At 42.8% G+C, this 16,770-nt stretch overlaps 1 protein-coding gene across 2 annotated transcripts in view; it reads left to right on the top strand.

The window, feature by feature from the left end:
• The window catches only part of ADCY6 (adenylate cyclase 6), a 55,545-nt gene that overhangs the window by 22,171 nt on the left and 16,604 nt on the right, over nt 1-16,770 (top strand). For both annotated transcript variants that reach the window (XM_063293701.1, XM_063293703.1), the window contains exons 8-14: nt 2,872-3,030; nt 5,036-5,177; nt 5,400-5,528; nt 14,920-14,945; nt 15,138-15,285; nt 15,387-15,484; nt 16,408-16,495. In XM_063293701.1, coding sequence (XP_063149771.1) covers nt 2,872-3,030; nt 5,036-5,177; nt 5,400-5,528; nt 14,920-14,945; nt 15,138-15,285; nt 15,387-15,484; nt 16,408-16,495 — 790 coding nt within the window. The remainder of the gene's footprint in view (nt 1-2,871; nt 3,031-5,035; nt 5,178-5,399; nt 5,529-14,919; nt 14,946-15,137; nt 15,286-15,386; nt 15,485-16,407; nt 16,496-16,770) is intronic.

Consider the following 16,770-nt stretch of genomic DNA (forward strand, 5'->3'; position numbering starts at 1 on the left):
TGGCAAGCTATTTGGCACATGATAACAACAGTGCATAGTGTTTTATCTCTTTCTCTCTCTCTCTCTCTCTCTCACACACACACACACACAAATAGATACACAGAACCAGGCAGCCATACTTGATAGAATATCAGGATGTTGTTTTATGGTCACACTGATCTGTGTATTTTGAACTTCCTTTTCCTGGCCCAATATTCTAGATTATATAAGTGTCTTATCCAGTCTTAACCTTACTGAGTTATGTTATTGGTTTTAGTGTGCAGATTCTAAATCTTTGTGTTCCAACAACCATTTCAAACTGGTTCCTGCAGCCATTTTAGCGTGAGGATCTGTCATTTTGTCCTTGCTATTTTTTAAAATAAATTTTATTAAGTTTCAAGAGAAGAGTAAGAACTACAAAAAAACAAAAAACTACAAAGAAGGAAAAAAGAACTAAAATAGTGTGAAAACACGAGAATTTTTTTTCAAATTTACAAAAAGATGTGGCTTCCTACATTTAACAGCAAGGATATACAAAAATTTCCATAATTAATCTCTATATTAAACCAAAACCACATTATTTCTGTAAATCATTCTACTTTGGCACATAATAAAAATCACTAAGTACAGTTACTCCTCCCTCTTATATTAAAATAAAAAAAAATGCATATAAACCTCCTAAACATCTTTCTCCCCTCCAAAAGATAACACATATTTAATTATTCCCTTCCTACCACTATTCTATACATTTCTGTGTCCAAAAATAAGAATCAAATTAAAAAGCACATAGATTGTCTGCTATTATACTTGATAATACAACAGTTTTAATAATCTTAATAAACCCAAAAAACAAAGACAATTCAAAACAGTAACCTTAAATCAAATCCTTAAAACCATCCAAATAAACACATTTTTAACCTGAATAATCTTAATCCAGATCTTTAAAAGCAAATGACATAAATCAAACCATTAAAGCAAACCAGATTCTTTAACCCTTATCCCACTTCAAAATAAACCAGAGCATTTACATATCCCCACAATGTGCACAGAGCTTTTCTCTTAAAAGAATCAAACAGCCCAACTGCCCCCCTCAAAAATTCCAGCTTCTTTTCATGGCATTCCACAGAAATTTAATTTCACTTGTGGCTTGCAGATCTCTCTCTCCCTTAAATTTCTCCAAGTCCGCTATCTGAACTTCATGCAGCATCTCAATAAAAATCCCAATCTCACTCTCAGAAGAAACATTTCTATCACTGTTGAATTCCTCAGTTTCATCTCATCCACCACATCCCCAACATGATGACACATTTTAAATCTCATATTTTCCACAATGTCCTGAATATCACATAAAATGCGCTCTACATGGGGCTACCCTTGAAGTGTATCCAGAAGCTTCAGCTGGTCCAAGATGCAGCCACGCGGGCTATTTGTGGCACCCCTAGAAGGGCGCATATAACATCGTGAGCTGCACTGGGTACCAGTTTGCTTCCAGGTCCAATTCAAGGTGTTGGTTATCACCTATAAAGCCCTACAAGGCATGGGGCCAGGCTACCTGAGGGACTGCCTCTTCCCCGTTACATCTACCCACCCCACCCAATCTTGCAGAGAGGGCATGCTGAGGACCCTGTCAGTAAGAGAATTCCATCTGGTGGGGTCCAGGAGGCAGGCCTTCTCTGCAGTAGTGCCTGCCCTTTGGAACATCTTGCCCCCAGAGGTGAGGCTAGCCCCATCACTCCTGGCCTTTCGGAGAAACTTAAAGACCTGGCTCTGCCAGCTGGCCTGGGGAGGAGAGGAGTCATGCTTGGGGTTGGCTAGTGCCTTGAAGCACCCCTTCCACGTGAAGATTGAATGAGATATAGCCATCTGGACTTTATTTTTATTACTAATAATTTGTAATTTTATAATGTATTTTATATATTTATTGTTTTATTGAGAATTTTGTTGTAAACCACCCAGAGTCCCTCCAGTGGGAGGAGATGGGTGGTGACAAATTTGATAAATAAATAAATAAAAGCTTGGTAAAAGTCAGAAGAAATCTGTTTAAAGTCCTCCGTGTTTCACGCAGTAGATTATGGCGCTCCCTAGGAGCTTAACCAGCAAAAGTCGAGGATATGAAAAAGTTCCAAAATGTATTTACGCAAGCAAAAGTGAGATAAGCAGACAGTCCCCAAGGGCAAGTGAAAACAGAAAGCTGAAGGTTCAAATCTGCTGATTCACCGTGTAGGAAAATGCTAATATCTTCAAATTTTTACTCTCAATCCTCCTTTATATTTGGAAGGAGAACGAAATCCAAAACTTAAAAAAAGTTTTTTTTAAGAAGTAATCCCAAAAATTACAATAAGCACCAAGACAGCCAGCTTCTCCTTGCTGTAGAAAGCCTCTCTTGGGGTACATATACTTAAAAAAATACAAATTTGGTAATCTAGAAATGGGGTGGCCGGTCTTAGTGTCCCTTTAAGGCCACAGCACAGCATGGGAAGTGATGACGTCCCTTCCTCCCAGCTAGCTCTTACCAGTCGAACGTGAAATGCTGTTTGTGATCTTCTGGCTGCAAGCAGCCATCCAGAGGACAGATGGGGTAATTCCAAGTGTTTTCCTTTATCCGGAGAACATTTCTGGTCTTCAGGAGAACCTGCCTGAGCCCAAAAAAAGTTACCATGTTTCAGCTCTGCCCTCTAAGCCTGTGGGCACAGCCTCTCAGTCCACCATTCCCCACCAGAAGGTCATTTTGTCCTTGCCAAAGTAATACCCACTAGCTCACCTCTTCCTGCTGAGAAGAGAGATTCTGTTTCCCTTGCTTGAGTGGTATTTGCCCAAGCTGTCTGTGTGGCCACGATTTGTGTGCAAATAGAGAGACCTACTCTGATATTCATTCCATCCTCCTCCTCCTAGGCTGGTGCGGGAAGTGACAGGTGTCAATGTCAACATGCGTGTTGGGATCCACAGTGGGCGTGTGCACTGTGGCGTGCTGGGGCTGCGCAAGTGGCAGTTTGATGTCTGGTCCAATGATGTCACCTTGGCCAACCACATGGAAGCTGGTGGCAAAGCTGGGTGAGTCAAGTTCTTCAAAGTTTGAGTAAAGCAACTGTGGATGCTAATAGGAGGTAGTTCCACTGAGACAGAAGATGGAGAATCTTTTCCCCCTAATGGCCCATGTTCCTTGGAAGAATATGGGTTTGGAAATGATGGGGGTCATGCCAGTATTGGGTGTGATCCTGTTTTTTCCCTTCTTCCCTTTTGTCTTACCTCTTATTCTGCTGTCTCTTACATACATACCTCTGAAATTACTCTGTTCCACTCCTTGTCTGTTACCAAAATATGTGAAGTTAATACGTCTCTTGGAGAAGAGTAGCATCCAGATGGTTTGTTGTTGGTGTTGGGGACCTTACTCCACTTCTGAGAAGGCAAAAAATATCCAAGAGTATAGCCTAACTTTTGTGAGTCAGCTGGTGGAGGATGATACATTTCTCCTGTTGGGATTGTTGCAGTTGTATCCAGGAGATGCTCCATATAGCGTTCTGTACACCAAAGGACTGCAACAGCCATGAACACTGGAAGCAGATATAATTGTCTGCCAGGATCAGAGGCAGCAAGTGTGAAGATGCTGTTAAAGATCACTTTCCTCCTCCTCCTCCTCCTGCTGCTGATAGGACAAAGCCTGTAGAGATCCATGCTTTTTGTGAATGAGTAGTTGCAACTGGGATTTCAGCTTTCACAAGAGCAAGGGGACCAAGGGTGTGCAGATTATATAGCCTATGTGCTGCATAGTCTCTTGGTCCCAGACAATGCCACTGTCTCCACCCTTCAAACCTTCACAGCAGCCCATGATTGTCTCCACTACAGCCTTTATGGGCACTGGCCAGAATGAACCAGCTTTCCCTCCAGCTGGCCAGTGCTGAAATAAACCTACTCCTGGCTCCCCCCCCCCCTTCTCCATCTTAGCTTGTTTTGTGCAGAGGCAAAAAAAAAAAAAAAACGCTATTGCTAGCTGACTGGCGAGCTTAAAGTCTTAAATGTGGGCAGAAGGCAGGGTGCATCTGTGGGGAAGAGGGAGCGCCAGAAAGCCAGGAGGTGGGGATTGATTGATTGATTGATTGATTTAAAAGATTTGTATAGCTGCCCATAAAAGATTTGGGCAGCTCACAAGCAATAATAAAACAATAAAAACAGTAAAGTAAAAATCAACCAAAGAAAACTTCTGGCACTGCCAAATACAACACATCCCCACACATCCAGAAAAAAATTCAGAGCTTCACTGGGCTCCAGCCTCACACTACCCCAAGGCTTCTGGGAAAAGCCAGGTCTTCACGGCTTCTCAGAAAGTCAGGAGGGTAGGGGCCTGCTGGGTATCACAGGGAGGGGGTTCCCTAGGGCAGGGACCGCTACCGAGAAGGTTCACTGCTTCGATCCCACAAGGTGGCAACATTAAGGGAAGGGACCTGGAGTGTGCCTACCCTGTCAGACCTAGTGGAATGGGCAGATTGGACACTTTCTTACCAATGGAAAACTGGCCCACCACACTCAGATTGCTAAAGAGATGGCACTTGGATATTTGGGGCAACCAAGCTGGAAAAACCAGCCTGGCTGCTCAGCAGGGATGCTAGCATGGGAATCTAGACATGTGAGTGGGATCAAAATTCCCATGTGGAAATGCCTTATAATTCCCCATGGGACTTACTGGTCCAACTGAGGTAATATATTATCTCCCCATTGGTTCTACTTACATCTCCTTATGAGCATCCTGCCATATTTCGTATGAGTTCATCAGTCTTTCCTCCAGATCTCCTTCTTCAGCAAGGCTTCTTTCCACCATCTTTCCTATTTTTACCTGCATTCCTGTAGCCAACTGCCTCTAATATTACTTATCCTTGTTTTTATTGGTCCATTCTGCTCTTTTACTCAGAGCTCTTGAGCAAGGGCCGTGTTGCTTCCTTGTTGAGAGTAGCTGCTTCTACTCTTGTGAGATTATAAAACGTTTAATGATGGGGTACCTCTGAGAGTGGGAGAAGTGGGTTCCAGCACACAACTTGGTCGAATGACAACATTTCTGTGATAGGCGGATCCACATTACCCAGGCCACTCTGCAGTACCTGAATGAAGACTATGAAGTGGAGCCTGGGCATGGGGGCGAGCGCAATGCTTACCTGAAGGAGCATAACATTGAGACCTTCTTCATTGTGGGCTGCAGCCAGAAACGGGTGAGTCCTAGGGGGAGGCCATGACTGTAATTTGCTTGGGGGCAGGAAGAGAGAACTTAAATCACCATCATCCAGAAGGCAAATGTTCTGGTCTCTGGAGCTGAAATAACAGAGGCTATGAAATAGACACACCTACTCTTGGGAATGATGTCTTAAAACACCTGTTTCCATTTGTTGTTCTTTCTGTTTTGTACCTCCATATTCCACACTTCCTGCCAATAGAAAGAAGAGAAAGCGATATTAGCCAAGCTGCAGCGGGCCCAGGCAAATTCCACAGAAGGGCTGGTGCCCCGCTGGGTCCCCGAGCGCTCATTTCCACGGAACAAGGACTCTAAGGCATTACGACAGATGGTAAGTCCCAGATTTGCTTGAGGCCATACCTGGGAAAGGAAATAGGATGGCACAACATATCAGATTCCGCTTTTTCTTTCATTGCCCTTGGTATTCCTGCTGCAAATGCTGTAGAGCGTATCTTTCCTGGCATTGAACTGAAAGGAGGATAACCCTGAATTTAAGATAAGCATAATGAATAGATGGAAAAACAGGATGAGCACAGCAAAAAGATCCTTTGCAGTGCCCTGTGTCCTGACTTGTCAACTTAGGGTTGCCCACTCTAGCTGAAAGCAATTCCTTGAGATTCCTCCCCCATACTACTCCCAGTCCATTAAACTTCTGTTGGTGATAAACTTGTATATTGGTATGCACAGACTATATATATGCCAGAAGTCACATTCCCAAAAATGGAAGGGTCAAGATAAAAAGTACATTTATATTTCTATTAATTGACTTAAACACCATTAATTAAAATTAATTGGCTGTGAAATAAGTCCCTTGTGGAGGTACCTCTCAAGGAAGCTCACCCAGGTAATAGTATGACTGTCATTTCTCTCACACATAGATAAGGTGAAATGAAAGTGTTACTGGATGGAGAAGGAAAGAACTTAGAGATAAATCCTGTTTAGGCATTAAAAAGGTGTTAAATTCACCAGGCAAACAGCCCTTCTCAAGCAACATCTAATAATCAGATTAATATTAAAAGGCATCCATGCTTCTATTCTTCTTAGAAATATGAGAGCCTTCCCCACCCCCAGATTCACAGGTAATTATTTGGGAAAATACTTGGTTGTCCTATTGATAAATACAGTACAGTAGAGATGTGCAGTATTCAGATCCAAAGGGCAAAGGTGTTTTGGATCTGGCACAAGTTCCATTGCTAAACCTTTGGGCAAAAGTCCCCATACTAGATTAGAAACACCTTTGCCTACTGCAGATGTGAAAGCTGTACACCTCTAAAATGCAATATTCTTCCAGCCAAGGATAGAAGTTCTGCAAAGCCTTTTCTTCATATGCTCTGAACCCAAAAGCCTAGTTCACACATGATACTAGTCAAATTGTAATATGGTTTGTTCAGATCTCTAGCAACAGCTAGCTTTCTCTTTCCTGCAGCCTGGCAGGGGAGAAGTAGAATATCAGAAAGAGGGGAAATGAGGTGTCACAGAGGGAATGGGTCTCTCCACCTGTGGCTTGTTTCAGCTTTTGACAGATTATCCCTTGGGAAATATGGCCCTCCACAGAAAGAAAGGTTGCTTATCCCTTCATTAAAATAAAGGATCTCTACAGTTTTGGTACAGCATCAGAAATGCTTCTCTGCACAATCTGATGTATAGATAGTACAGCAAGGGTGTCCTTTCTTGATCTTGACACTTATTATGCAGCAAAGGAGAAAACTAGAGGGGAAAAGAGATTGGCTTCAGGATCTGTAGGCAAAAAATCCCTAAAAGTTGTTTGTGGGCTGGAATGGTGCTCAAAGTACAGGAATGCTCTCCTAGGTGGAAAAAGTTGGCCTTGAATGCAGGGCAGTTGGAATGGGATGGGGGAAATTGCATAAGGCCATAATAGTAAAACTACTGTGGCATAATATAGTAGGATAACTGTCAATAAAACTGTACATATAATATGTCAGAGCTAGAGTTTATATCATCTCTGAGAAAGACAGACTGCTATTGACCTGAGCAGTAAGGAAGAAAGTAACATCACCACCCTCATTGTAATTCTTACTTCCTTGCTACTCAGTAGTTGAAGCAGTACCCCTCCACACCCACACCCAGAACTATCTGTGCCAGTTGGAAGTGTTGGGAAAAATCGGCTTAAGTAACATTTCTTATAAACTGATGGCCTGAGAGTAGATATGGAAGGTGTTCTATTGTCCCATTCTCCATGAGCCTGCTTGCATTTCTAGGGAGACTCTGCTCCATTTCTGCCTCTTGAGATATGATGAGGTATAATTACTTGTCATTGAGCCTTGGAACTCAGTATTCATTCATTCATTCACCTGCTGTGTTTCAAGAGAACCTTTTTCTCTAGTTTTTCCTTAACTTTGTGCCAATTTTTATTATTTATTTTAATTGACAGGTGCTTGAATACATTTAAGCTTCTTTAAGATTTATTGGATCTTTATCCAGTAAATCTTGGCTCTTTATTTTGAATGGATCTTTATTTTGTGAATCAGTATGACTATTATTTTGTGGATCCATATGACTCATGAAGCTTATGGTCAGATTAAACGTTTATTATAAATATTCAAAGACTAGGTTTCTGCATTTCACTCAACCTAATCTGGGTTTTGTATTGGCTTAGTGTGATGCTTGAACTTAACTGCTTTTTTAAATGATGATTTATGGCTTAGAGCAATAAGTGAGCCTAGTCATAGTAGCTTATGATGGGTGTCATCAGGAACCTTCCATCTCAGTACTTGACCACCTTACTGCTCACTATCTCCAGGTCTTTTATAAACATAATTTCTTAACTCTCAAATGCACAACTATCCTCTTGTATTAAAATCATTGCCGTGTTGCATACTACTGTTATTGGTGTGAGGAGCTCTTGAGGTGGTTGGCAGCTGGAGGTGTTCAGATCCTGATTCCTCTCTGTTGGGGAGGAACATGGTTGGTAGCAGCCATTTGGAGCCAGGGCTGCTACCAAATTCCCAAAAGCAATTTCAAATGAAATCTGGTTGTGAGTAAATATCTCCCTGATAATGAGGCAAGCTTATTAGCAAGAGATAATACTGTGGTTTTCACTCTTTAATTATTTGGAGTACTTTTGCTTGGGTGAAGGAATGAGGACTGCTGCTTTTATATATATAAATATTTATACACACACACACACACACACCCTACCTGTCTTCCTGGTGATGCAGCAGAATCCTAATCCAGTTTTTTTCCTGGTTTTGTTCCCCACCCTCCACCCCACCCATCACAGTCCACGTGTAGGCATTGAACAGTCCTCACTGGGCTGTTTTGACACTCCCCTGGGAGATACTTTTTTCCCCTCAGTGTGTTTTTTTACTCCCACAGGAGTTGGAGTTCTCTTGTGGCAATGTTTTAACTGCAGAACTCCATGAGGATTAATGTACAGTGCACTGAGCTTATTACTAATGTATAAAATTATGCCAAGGAAATAGAATGGTCTGTTCTATTTCAAGCCAGGGATACCATTCTTGAATGCTCCACAATAAGACAGAAAGCAGCACATCTGAAAGAGCTCACTTCCAACCCCTACTGTGCTGTATGCCTCTTTTATTTGAGGGAAGTTGTTCTAATATGGGGGAAGAATTGAGCTCTCACTCTGCCTCCCCCCATCTGTGCTACAGCTTTCCACTGCACACATGAAGCAGCACTGAAGAGGAATTTGAAACAAGGAACCTTCCACATTCTGTTTCTATTACCCATGACAACCCACTGCTTAACTTTCCCACCCTTCGCTTCTCAGCTTCCTTCGGCCTTTCTTAGGTGGCATAGTATCTAGTTTTCCCTGAGCATTTCCTTCTTCCTTCCTGCCACCACTTCATCAGGTTCTCTGCTTTTCTCTGTTCTTTGTCCCCATAATCCAGGACAACTATGGATTATGGGAATAACCACACACAGTGTAAGAGGGAGCAGCACATGAAATTGTAAGACCGTATGGGACTGAGGTGGTGGGAATGTTTAGAAATGGTCAAGATTGTGACACCACTTTGAGAAGTAGAATTCCACCACTCCTGTTAAACATGTTGCCTTCTGCAGAATTCAGAGAATCGTAGTTTAATTTCATCAACTGAAAGAGGAGGGGAAATTTGATAATAGAGATATGGAATCCATAAGTTTAAGCAGCAATTTATGTCTGGTTGGGGCTGACAACAGCCCTTCAGCTAATTGCCAGAACCCTGTTGAATCTTAAGCTATACCAGGATTCAAAAAGATAAAGAAAGTAGGTCTTTTTAATGAATCACAATAGGTGCTGATTCTTTCTCAGGGCCCTATTCCTTCGCTTTGCATATTTTAGAACTGGAAAAGCCTAAATCACCAGGTTTTTTTTTTCCTTCTCCTGCATTAATTTAAGATTGTCAGGGATTTAAACAGACTGCCTAGCTTCAAACATCTTGCTCAGCCAGGATGTGATTGTTTGGTTTTGACTTAGCATATTGTATAAACCTAGCCATTATGGTACATAAAACATGCTTTGGATCTTACTGAAACCACCCAATTATGGTTTATTCAACAGAGCAAACTATGGCTTAGCATGATAAACTAATCCAGTCAATGTCAGCTCTGTATGGAGGCTGGTTCCCTGAAATATTTGTTCATTTCTTTGTCCATATGATTTGCTTCTTCCATCATGAATTCTGTTCAAACCTTCCATTCTGCAGCTTCCTCACTTCAGGGTCAAGATGCAAATTAAGTCTGCTGTCAAAGCAAAACAAGCTAGTTTTTATGATTATAATCACCCCCGTCTCCCACATTTGGGGGTAATTTGCTGTTCATCAGTGGCACTCCTGGTGGTTGCTAAGCGAGAATCCATAGTCTCGTGTCATTCATTGCTACAGGTTGCTTTTGATTTGTTGTGGGCAGTTTGTTGCTATGGTACAGATTGTTTATGAATTTTGGTAATGCAGCATCTGTTGCCATGCTACTGCTTGCATCTGAGAGGGAGTTCCACTGATAACTTCTCTGTAGCTGTGCTGCCAGTTGCTGACATGCGTTGTCTGACAGGTTTTTGTTGCCCTGGTACTACTCAGTCTGCCCATGCCCTTTGGTTAGAACATCTGCTATGGCTTATTTAATCCATTGCAGTGGAATAGTTTGTTAGTTGTTAAAATGCTGGAGGATCCTGTATGTTACATGTTTCATGAAGTACTTTGGGGTCACTCTGCCCCCCCCCCTTAGTAGGAATTTGATTTTGTTCAAAAACAATTCCTTCTTGTGTTAATTTCCTTATCACAGTCAAATTGCTTTATAGCTCTTTATGGTGCTGCCTTAGAGCACCAATTCAGGCACACTAAATGGCAGGGTCCGAAAGAAGCATTCCAAGTCCATGCAGTTAAACAGGGTCCAGATTTCTCAGACCAATTCTACTGGCATTCTTGCTTAATCCTAGGAGGTTTGAGATGAAGATGAAGCCCACACATGCACTGATTGATTACATGCCATCAGGCCGTTTTTGACGCCCAGCAACCACGTGGATAGATTTTCTCCATGACAATCTATCCCTAACCTGTTCACACCTATGAGTCTCTGTAATACTGTCCTGTGCATTTGAGTGGATAAAGAGAAAACTGGAGGATTTTCTTGGAGCTGCAGGATGTTGTCCATTGAGAGTTCTGGCTTTTTCTTCCCCTCCTCATCCTAAAGTCAAGGCATTGAGGCACCTTGCAGTCATTTCTCAGACCTCTTTGGTGGATCTGAGTGTGCCATGCCCCCGGAGAATGGCCCTTCCTTTTCTTTCCAACCCAATGGAACGTTGGGACAAAATTGTATGAAGGGATCAAGTTCTTGTCTGTCCATCAGTGCAATAACTCTCTGAAAATGGAAAAGAATGAGAGCAAATTTGGTGTTAGCGGAGAAAATGGTGAAAAGAAGGTTGGGATTGAAAATGGGCCAGATCAGCAAAAAAAAAAAATCCCCCAGTTCATCCCTGTAGGAAAGGCATTTGGGCAACCACTCGGAGATTTGCTGATTTCTCTGTTCTAAGCTCCTTCCTGCATCTCTTCTGGTGAATGTAACTGGTAAGAGGTTGGAAAGAATTCCAATAGCCTTTGCTACTTTATTTTCCTCTGCCACAAAACAAAATGTGGATAGGATGGGGTGCTGGCTGGAGCACCCATTTTGCCACGCTTTCATAGACCAGTTTGAAGCAGCAGTTACCAGTTCCTGAGGTTCCCCAGTAGCTTGTGCTGGAGGCACGTGTGAGGCGGCATGAGTGTGGTTCGGAGGGTTGGGGTGGGGGATAGCTCTATTTGCAAACGCCTGGAGTCACATTCTGTCAGATAAATTTCAGTTGTTTGGGGCCCTAATTGAGTGTTTGGAGTAATGCGGACCTGCATGCTACATACTAAAGCCATTTCTCTTTTCAGCACATTATAGTAGCCAGGGATGGTTTGACTGGATGGCTCTGAGTGGCTGGCTGCATGGTTGATCCTGGCTGTCTTGTTAAAGGAGGGGGTGGAACAGTTATTCCTGAAAAAGGGCCACCCAGGGCCCAGATTATTTTGCCCAATTATCGATAGCTCTTTCTATGGCTTAATTCTTGAGTGGAGGGTGGCTGCGTTATTCTAGTCACTGTCAGATGAAACTGATTTTTCAGGTTCCATTTCTGTATGCTTTCTGGCCCGTTTTGGCACAAAGAATGTGTTGTTTTATGTTGGGAGAAGGAGAATGCTAATTCCCCTGGATCTTTCCGTGCCATCCGTCAAAATATCCTCTCGGAGCAGCTAACTGGCAGAACAGTGTGGAAGGGCTTCTCTTCAATGATTTCAGCTTTACCACAACATCTATTTCCAGAAGGTGATTCTGAAATTCTGCTGGCAGCAGTTGCGCTGTGCATGCCCCAGTCCTCCCGATGCGTGTGAAATGCCTGGGGTCATATGGGGCTCTGGAATACCGTGTTGTCAGCGCGCAGAAACCATCCAAGTCTACTACTATATTCATTTTCATCTAATTCAGGAGACGTAATTAAAATTCTTAGCTTGCATTTGAGGTACTGGTAAATCAGAGAGTAAATAAGGCCTAAGTAACTGAAGCTCTGTCCAAGCAAAATAGAAAGGTTCTCTGACCAGAGAAGGATAGCTGTGTTTTGGCTTGTCTTGGGTCAAACTGTATCCTCCATAAGGAATGGGTTTGCAATCTGGGGTACTGTGAGAGTTGACTTTGTCTTGAAAGTCCAAAGCTTTCTACCCCCGTGATATAAAAGTTCCTCTTCCCATCTTCAGTATAACGCCAAGTGTGTCTCTTCTTCACAAAGGTAGCCTGGCTGCAACAGTGTATACCCTGATAATATCCCATTTAAGTTGCTATAATGATTGATTGTAGGTAATAGTGCCTTTGAAGACAGGCTAGACGTTTTAGCTGGTACAAAGTCTGTAGCTAGATTGTTAATCAGGACTGGGTGGTTTGATCATATCTCACTCATTTTGAAATAACTGCAGTGGCTTCCCAACCACTTCTAGGCACGATTGTGTTTTGACCTTTTCAGTTTCTAAAATTATTTGGACCCAGTGTACACAAGTTCTTCACTTTTTCCTTTCATGTGGAGTAAGGTAGATGGTAAACGGAGATAGGATTTTCTCAGCGTGGCACTCCATGTTTGTCTTGGAGAGGTTTGCCTGGTGCCACCTTTGATCTTCTTAGATGGCAGGTAAAGAGTGTTTTTTATTAGCCCAAGTTTTTTAGCTGCCATTATTTCCTTCACCTTACTGGTCTGATATGGTCATAACATCTATCTCTGTTGTATTCATCAACTAAAAATGACTAGTTAATACTGAATAGCACTTTTAAAATAATGGTAATTGATGATTACTCTAGAAGCCTTTTGGGCTCAAGCAGCAGGCTATGTACGTATTCAGTGGTAGGAATTTGAGGTCTCAGGGCCATTTGTGCCCTCTAACACCCCACCCCCTTTTTGGCACTATTTGGTCAAGTAATACCAGTGGAATAGTCTCCCCAAAGACCGTCAGGTTAGGAATACCTGAATTATGCCTGCAATCAGAGGTTGAATAGGAAAAAGGAGATGTCTTTAAGGCAGAGGAGGTTGGTAATTATTGTCCACTCCAATAATGTTTCCAAACTCTCCTTGAAGCTCTTTCCCACACCTATTAAGTTGAGCATTAACCAGCCAGCAGGCCTCCCTGCTTCTTAGCTGTAAATCTCAGCTATACTGGGACAAACCGTAGGGTGATGTTGTCTTGTTGGCCAAAGGCCAGGCCAAGCCAGTCGGATTTATTGCACCTACCTGTGTGTTTGAAATGGGAGTGAGAGTCCAGGGAAGGGCTCTGCTTCTGTTCCCTGGGTTGATGTAATGAAGCGCACAGCCAACCAGCCTATTACAGTTTCTTTCCTCAGCTCTACAGAGGTTTGGAGCGGGGAGAAAAAGGGTGACCTAGAGGGTGCTATCTTTCAATTTCTTTTTTAATGAAATAGGCTTGCAAATACCACCACCACCACCACCACCCTTCCTTGTCCATTTTGGGTGTATACTGCCAGGAGTATCTAATTTGGTACACATGTATGGGAATACTAACAATCCCAAGTATATTCAGTGAATGTCTGCCAAAAAAAAAAGTGAGAAAAACGTAGATTGAAGACTATGTAGCTGGCAACATTTACTAGGGGCAGTCTTCCCAAAATTGCTGCCTTCCATAGGTATCAGAATTAACAATTTCCAGGATTCCAGAGAGCCAGTTTGGTCTAGTGGTTAAGGCAACGGGCTAGAAACCAGGAGGGTGTGAGTTCTAGTCCCGCCTTAGGCATGAAAGCCGGCTGGGTGACCTTGGGCCAGTCACTCTCAGCCAACCCACCTGCTGTTGTGGGAAAAGAGGAGGAGGAAGGAGTAGTAGGTATGTTCCCCACCTTGAGTTATTTATAAAAATAATCAAGGTGGGATCGAAAATAAATAAATAAATTTGTTTATTTATTTATTTCCCGGTAGCATAGTCACCAGCATGCTGGAAGTTGTAGTCCCAATTTGAGGAATACTGTAACCACATTATTACAAACTTCATCAGGTACAGGATTAATAATACAAGTAATCTGTGCTTACCAGCCAATAGTTCAGCAACCGTTGCGACAGTGCTGAACAAGTGGTACTTACAACTGGTCCTCAAAGTTCCAGCCATCGCACCACTCCCGTGGTCATGTGATTGCAATCCAGGCACTTGGCAACTGGCTTGCACTTAACGATGGATGCAACACCCTGTGGTCACGTGATCACCATTTGCGACCTTCCCTGCTGGCTTTCCACAAACAAAGTCAATGGGGAAGTCAGCAGGGAAGGTCACAAGTCACTCAGGTAAATCTCCCCCACCTGGCAGCAGCCACCTCTGGGCCCGAAAATGCTTGCACGTGCCACTGCAGCCACCCACACACCCTCCCCCAACCAGCTTGTGAGCCACCTGGGACTTGCAACTTCCCGCCAGCTTCCCCTCTCTCTGTCTGTCTGTCTGTCTGTCTTTCATATTTCAAATTTCGTCACTGCCCATCTCACTCAAAGAAATCATAGGAGTCGTATGAGGTCACGCTTTATGACCGCATCACTTAGCGATGGAAATTCTGATCCCAGTTACTGTAGTTAAGCAAGGATTACCTGTATACCCTTGCAATTACCAAGTTTTTCTGCATTTTGAAATTGACTGTAAAGGGAGTGGGTGGTGTCAAAGTTTTTAGTATGCTGTGCACTCTTGAGAATGATATCCCTCTCTCTTTTTCTTTAGGGTATTGATGATTCCAGCAAAGACAAGTGAGTGCCTCCATTTTATTACCTCCTTGGAATTTTGATGGTGGGGAGGGAGAAAATCCTTCTAGCCAGAGTCCCTAAACTATCTTGTGGCAATGTAGGAAAGATGGCAACAACTGCAGAGATGGTTGGCTTCACATTGAACAGAACTGTCTCATGCCTCTCTATGCTCTCTCCAACTTTTCTCTCCCATAGTCGAAGTACGCAGGAAGCCTTAAATCCTGAAGATGAGGTAGATGAGTTCTTGGGCAGGGCCATTGATGCTCGAAGCATTGACCAGCTGCGGAAGGATCACGTCAAACGTTTTCTGCTCACTTTCCAGAAACCTGAGTTGGAGAGAAAGGTATTTCCCTTCTCTACCTAGAGTCCAGGTTTCAAACTGGGCACAAAGTTATTTGTTCCTCAATTCCTTGGTAATTTTTTTCTTCTCTTTTAATCCTATAGTATTCCAAAAAGGTGGATACCCGTTTTGGTAGCTACGTGGCTTGCACCATGCTAGTCTTCTGCTTCATTTGTTGCATCCAGATAGTCATCGTCCCGCAGTGAGTGACACATGCACAAGAGTACGTTCATCGTGTACTCTTTCTGCAAACCTATTATGTACATAGGCATGTGCACACAGATGATGAAGGTATATACATGAAAAGATCTTGGTGCACACAGTATACGTTACATCTTTGGAACAGCACATTGATATATAGTCAGCAGTGGCCATGTGCTATGGTATGTACAGATGCAGAAACTCAAGCACATCACAACAAATACCACATTGCATACCATAATGTGCTACAAACAGATGTGCTGGGCCTGGAAGCAATATTAAATAGCTTCTAATGCTCTAAGGAAGCTGAAAGTTCAAAATAAGTGTGCAAGACTGAGGAGACTGCTTGAGCCAATTGACTGCAGAGTAATCCAAATAAAAGGTTATTTTATATACACACCGCGCGCACACTCACACATAACTACATAGATTTCCAGCTTTGCCTTAAAATTATTAGGGTGTGAAGGAGTCATCTACTAGATTAATGGAATAGTAATTTAGAAACAACACCATGGGAAGGAGAATAGTGTATTCTCTTGGAGGGTTTTGTTTTGAAGCTGACATTTGAGCAAAACAAAGTGAGAGGGGTCATGAAGCAATGGACCTCCAGATGCCTCAGGACAGCTGTGGAACATACCTCAGTGCTGGACACCACACTATAGTGCAAAAGTGGTGCAATGTACTTTAAGAACACTGTATAAACCCTCATAATCTGAGGTCTCTAGTTGTGTTGGATTATGACCACCCATAATCCCCAGACAACATTGGCTGTGTTGGGGATCGTGGGAATAGCACTCCATCACACCTGAAGGGCTCAAGTTGGGGAAGGTCAGTATATCAGTAGTGAAGTAGCAAGTAGTGAAAATATTAATTTAATGGTAGTGTCCTGATTTCTGAGACTAACTGCACTCCTTCTTCCCACAGTTCCCCTCTGATGCTTGGTGCCTACATTATCATCTTCATCATCCTGGCCTCCATTCTTTTTGTGTGTGCCATCTATTCCTGCCTTGGTGTAAGTTACTCTCTCTTCACTGGAATCTCACAAATGAGCAAACCTTGGTTTGTTCTGACTTTGTTTCCACCAGCTGTGGACCCTACTTGGGGACAGCTTCTTATCAAGAGTGTAGATAATGTGTAATTTTCCATGTGGAGCATTCTTCCCCGGCTTGGTACCATTGAGGTGTGTTTGGGACTATAATGCATAGAACTGCTAGCCAGCCTGGTCATAACATACCTGAAAAGCACCTGCTTGTGGAAAGCCAGTTCAGAGCCTGTGGTGTTTTATTG

This window comes from Candoia aspera, chromosome 2, assembly GCF_035149785.1.
Source record: "Candoia aspera isolate rCanAsp1 chromosome 2, rCanAsp1.hap2, whole genome shotgun sequence".
Classification (NCBI taxonomy): Eukaryota; Metazoa; Chordata; class Lepidosauria; order Squamata; family Boidae; genus Candoia; species Candoia aspera.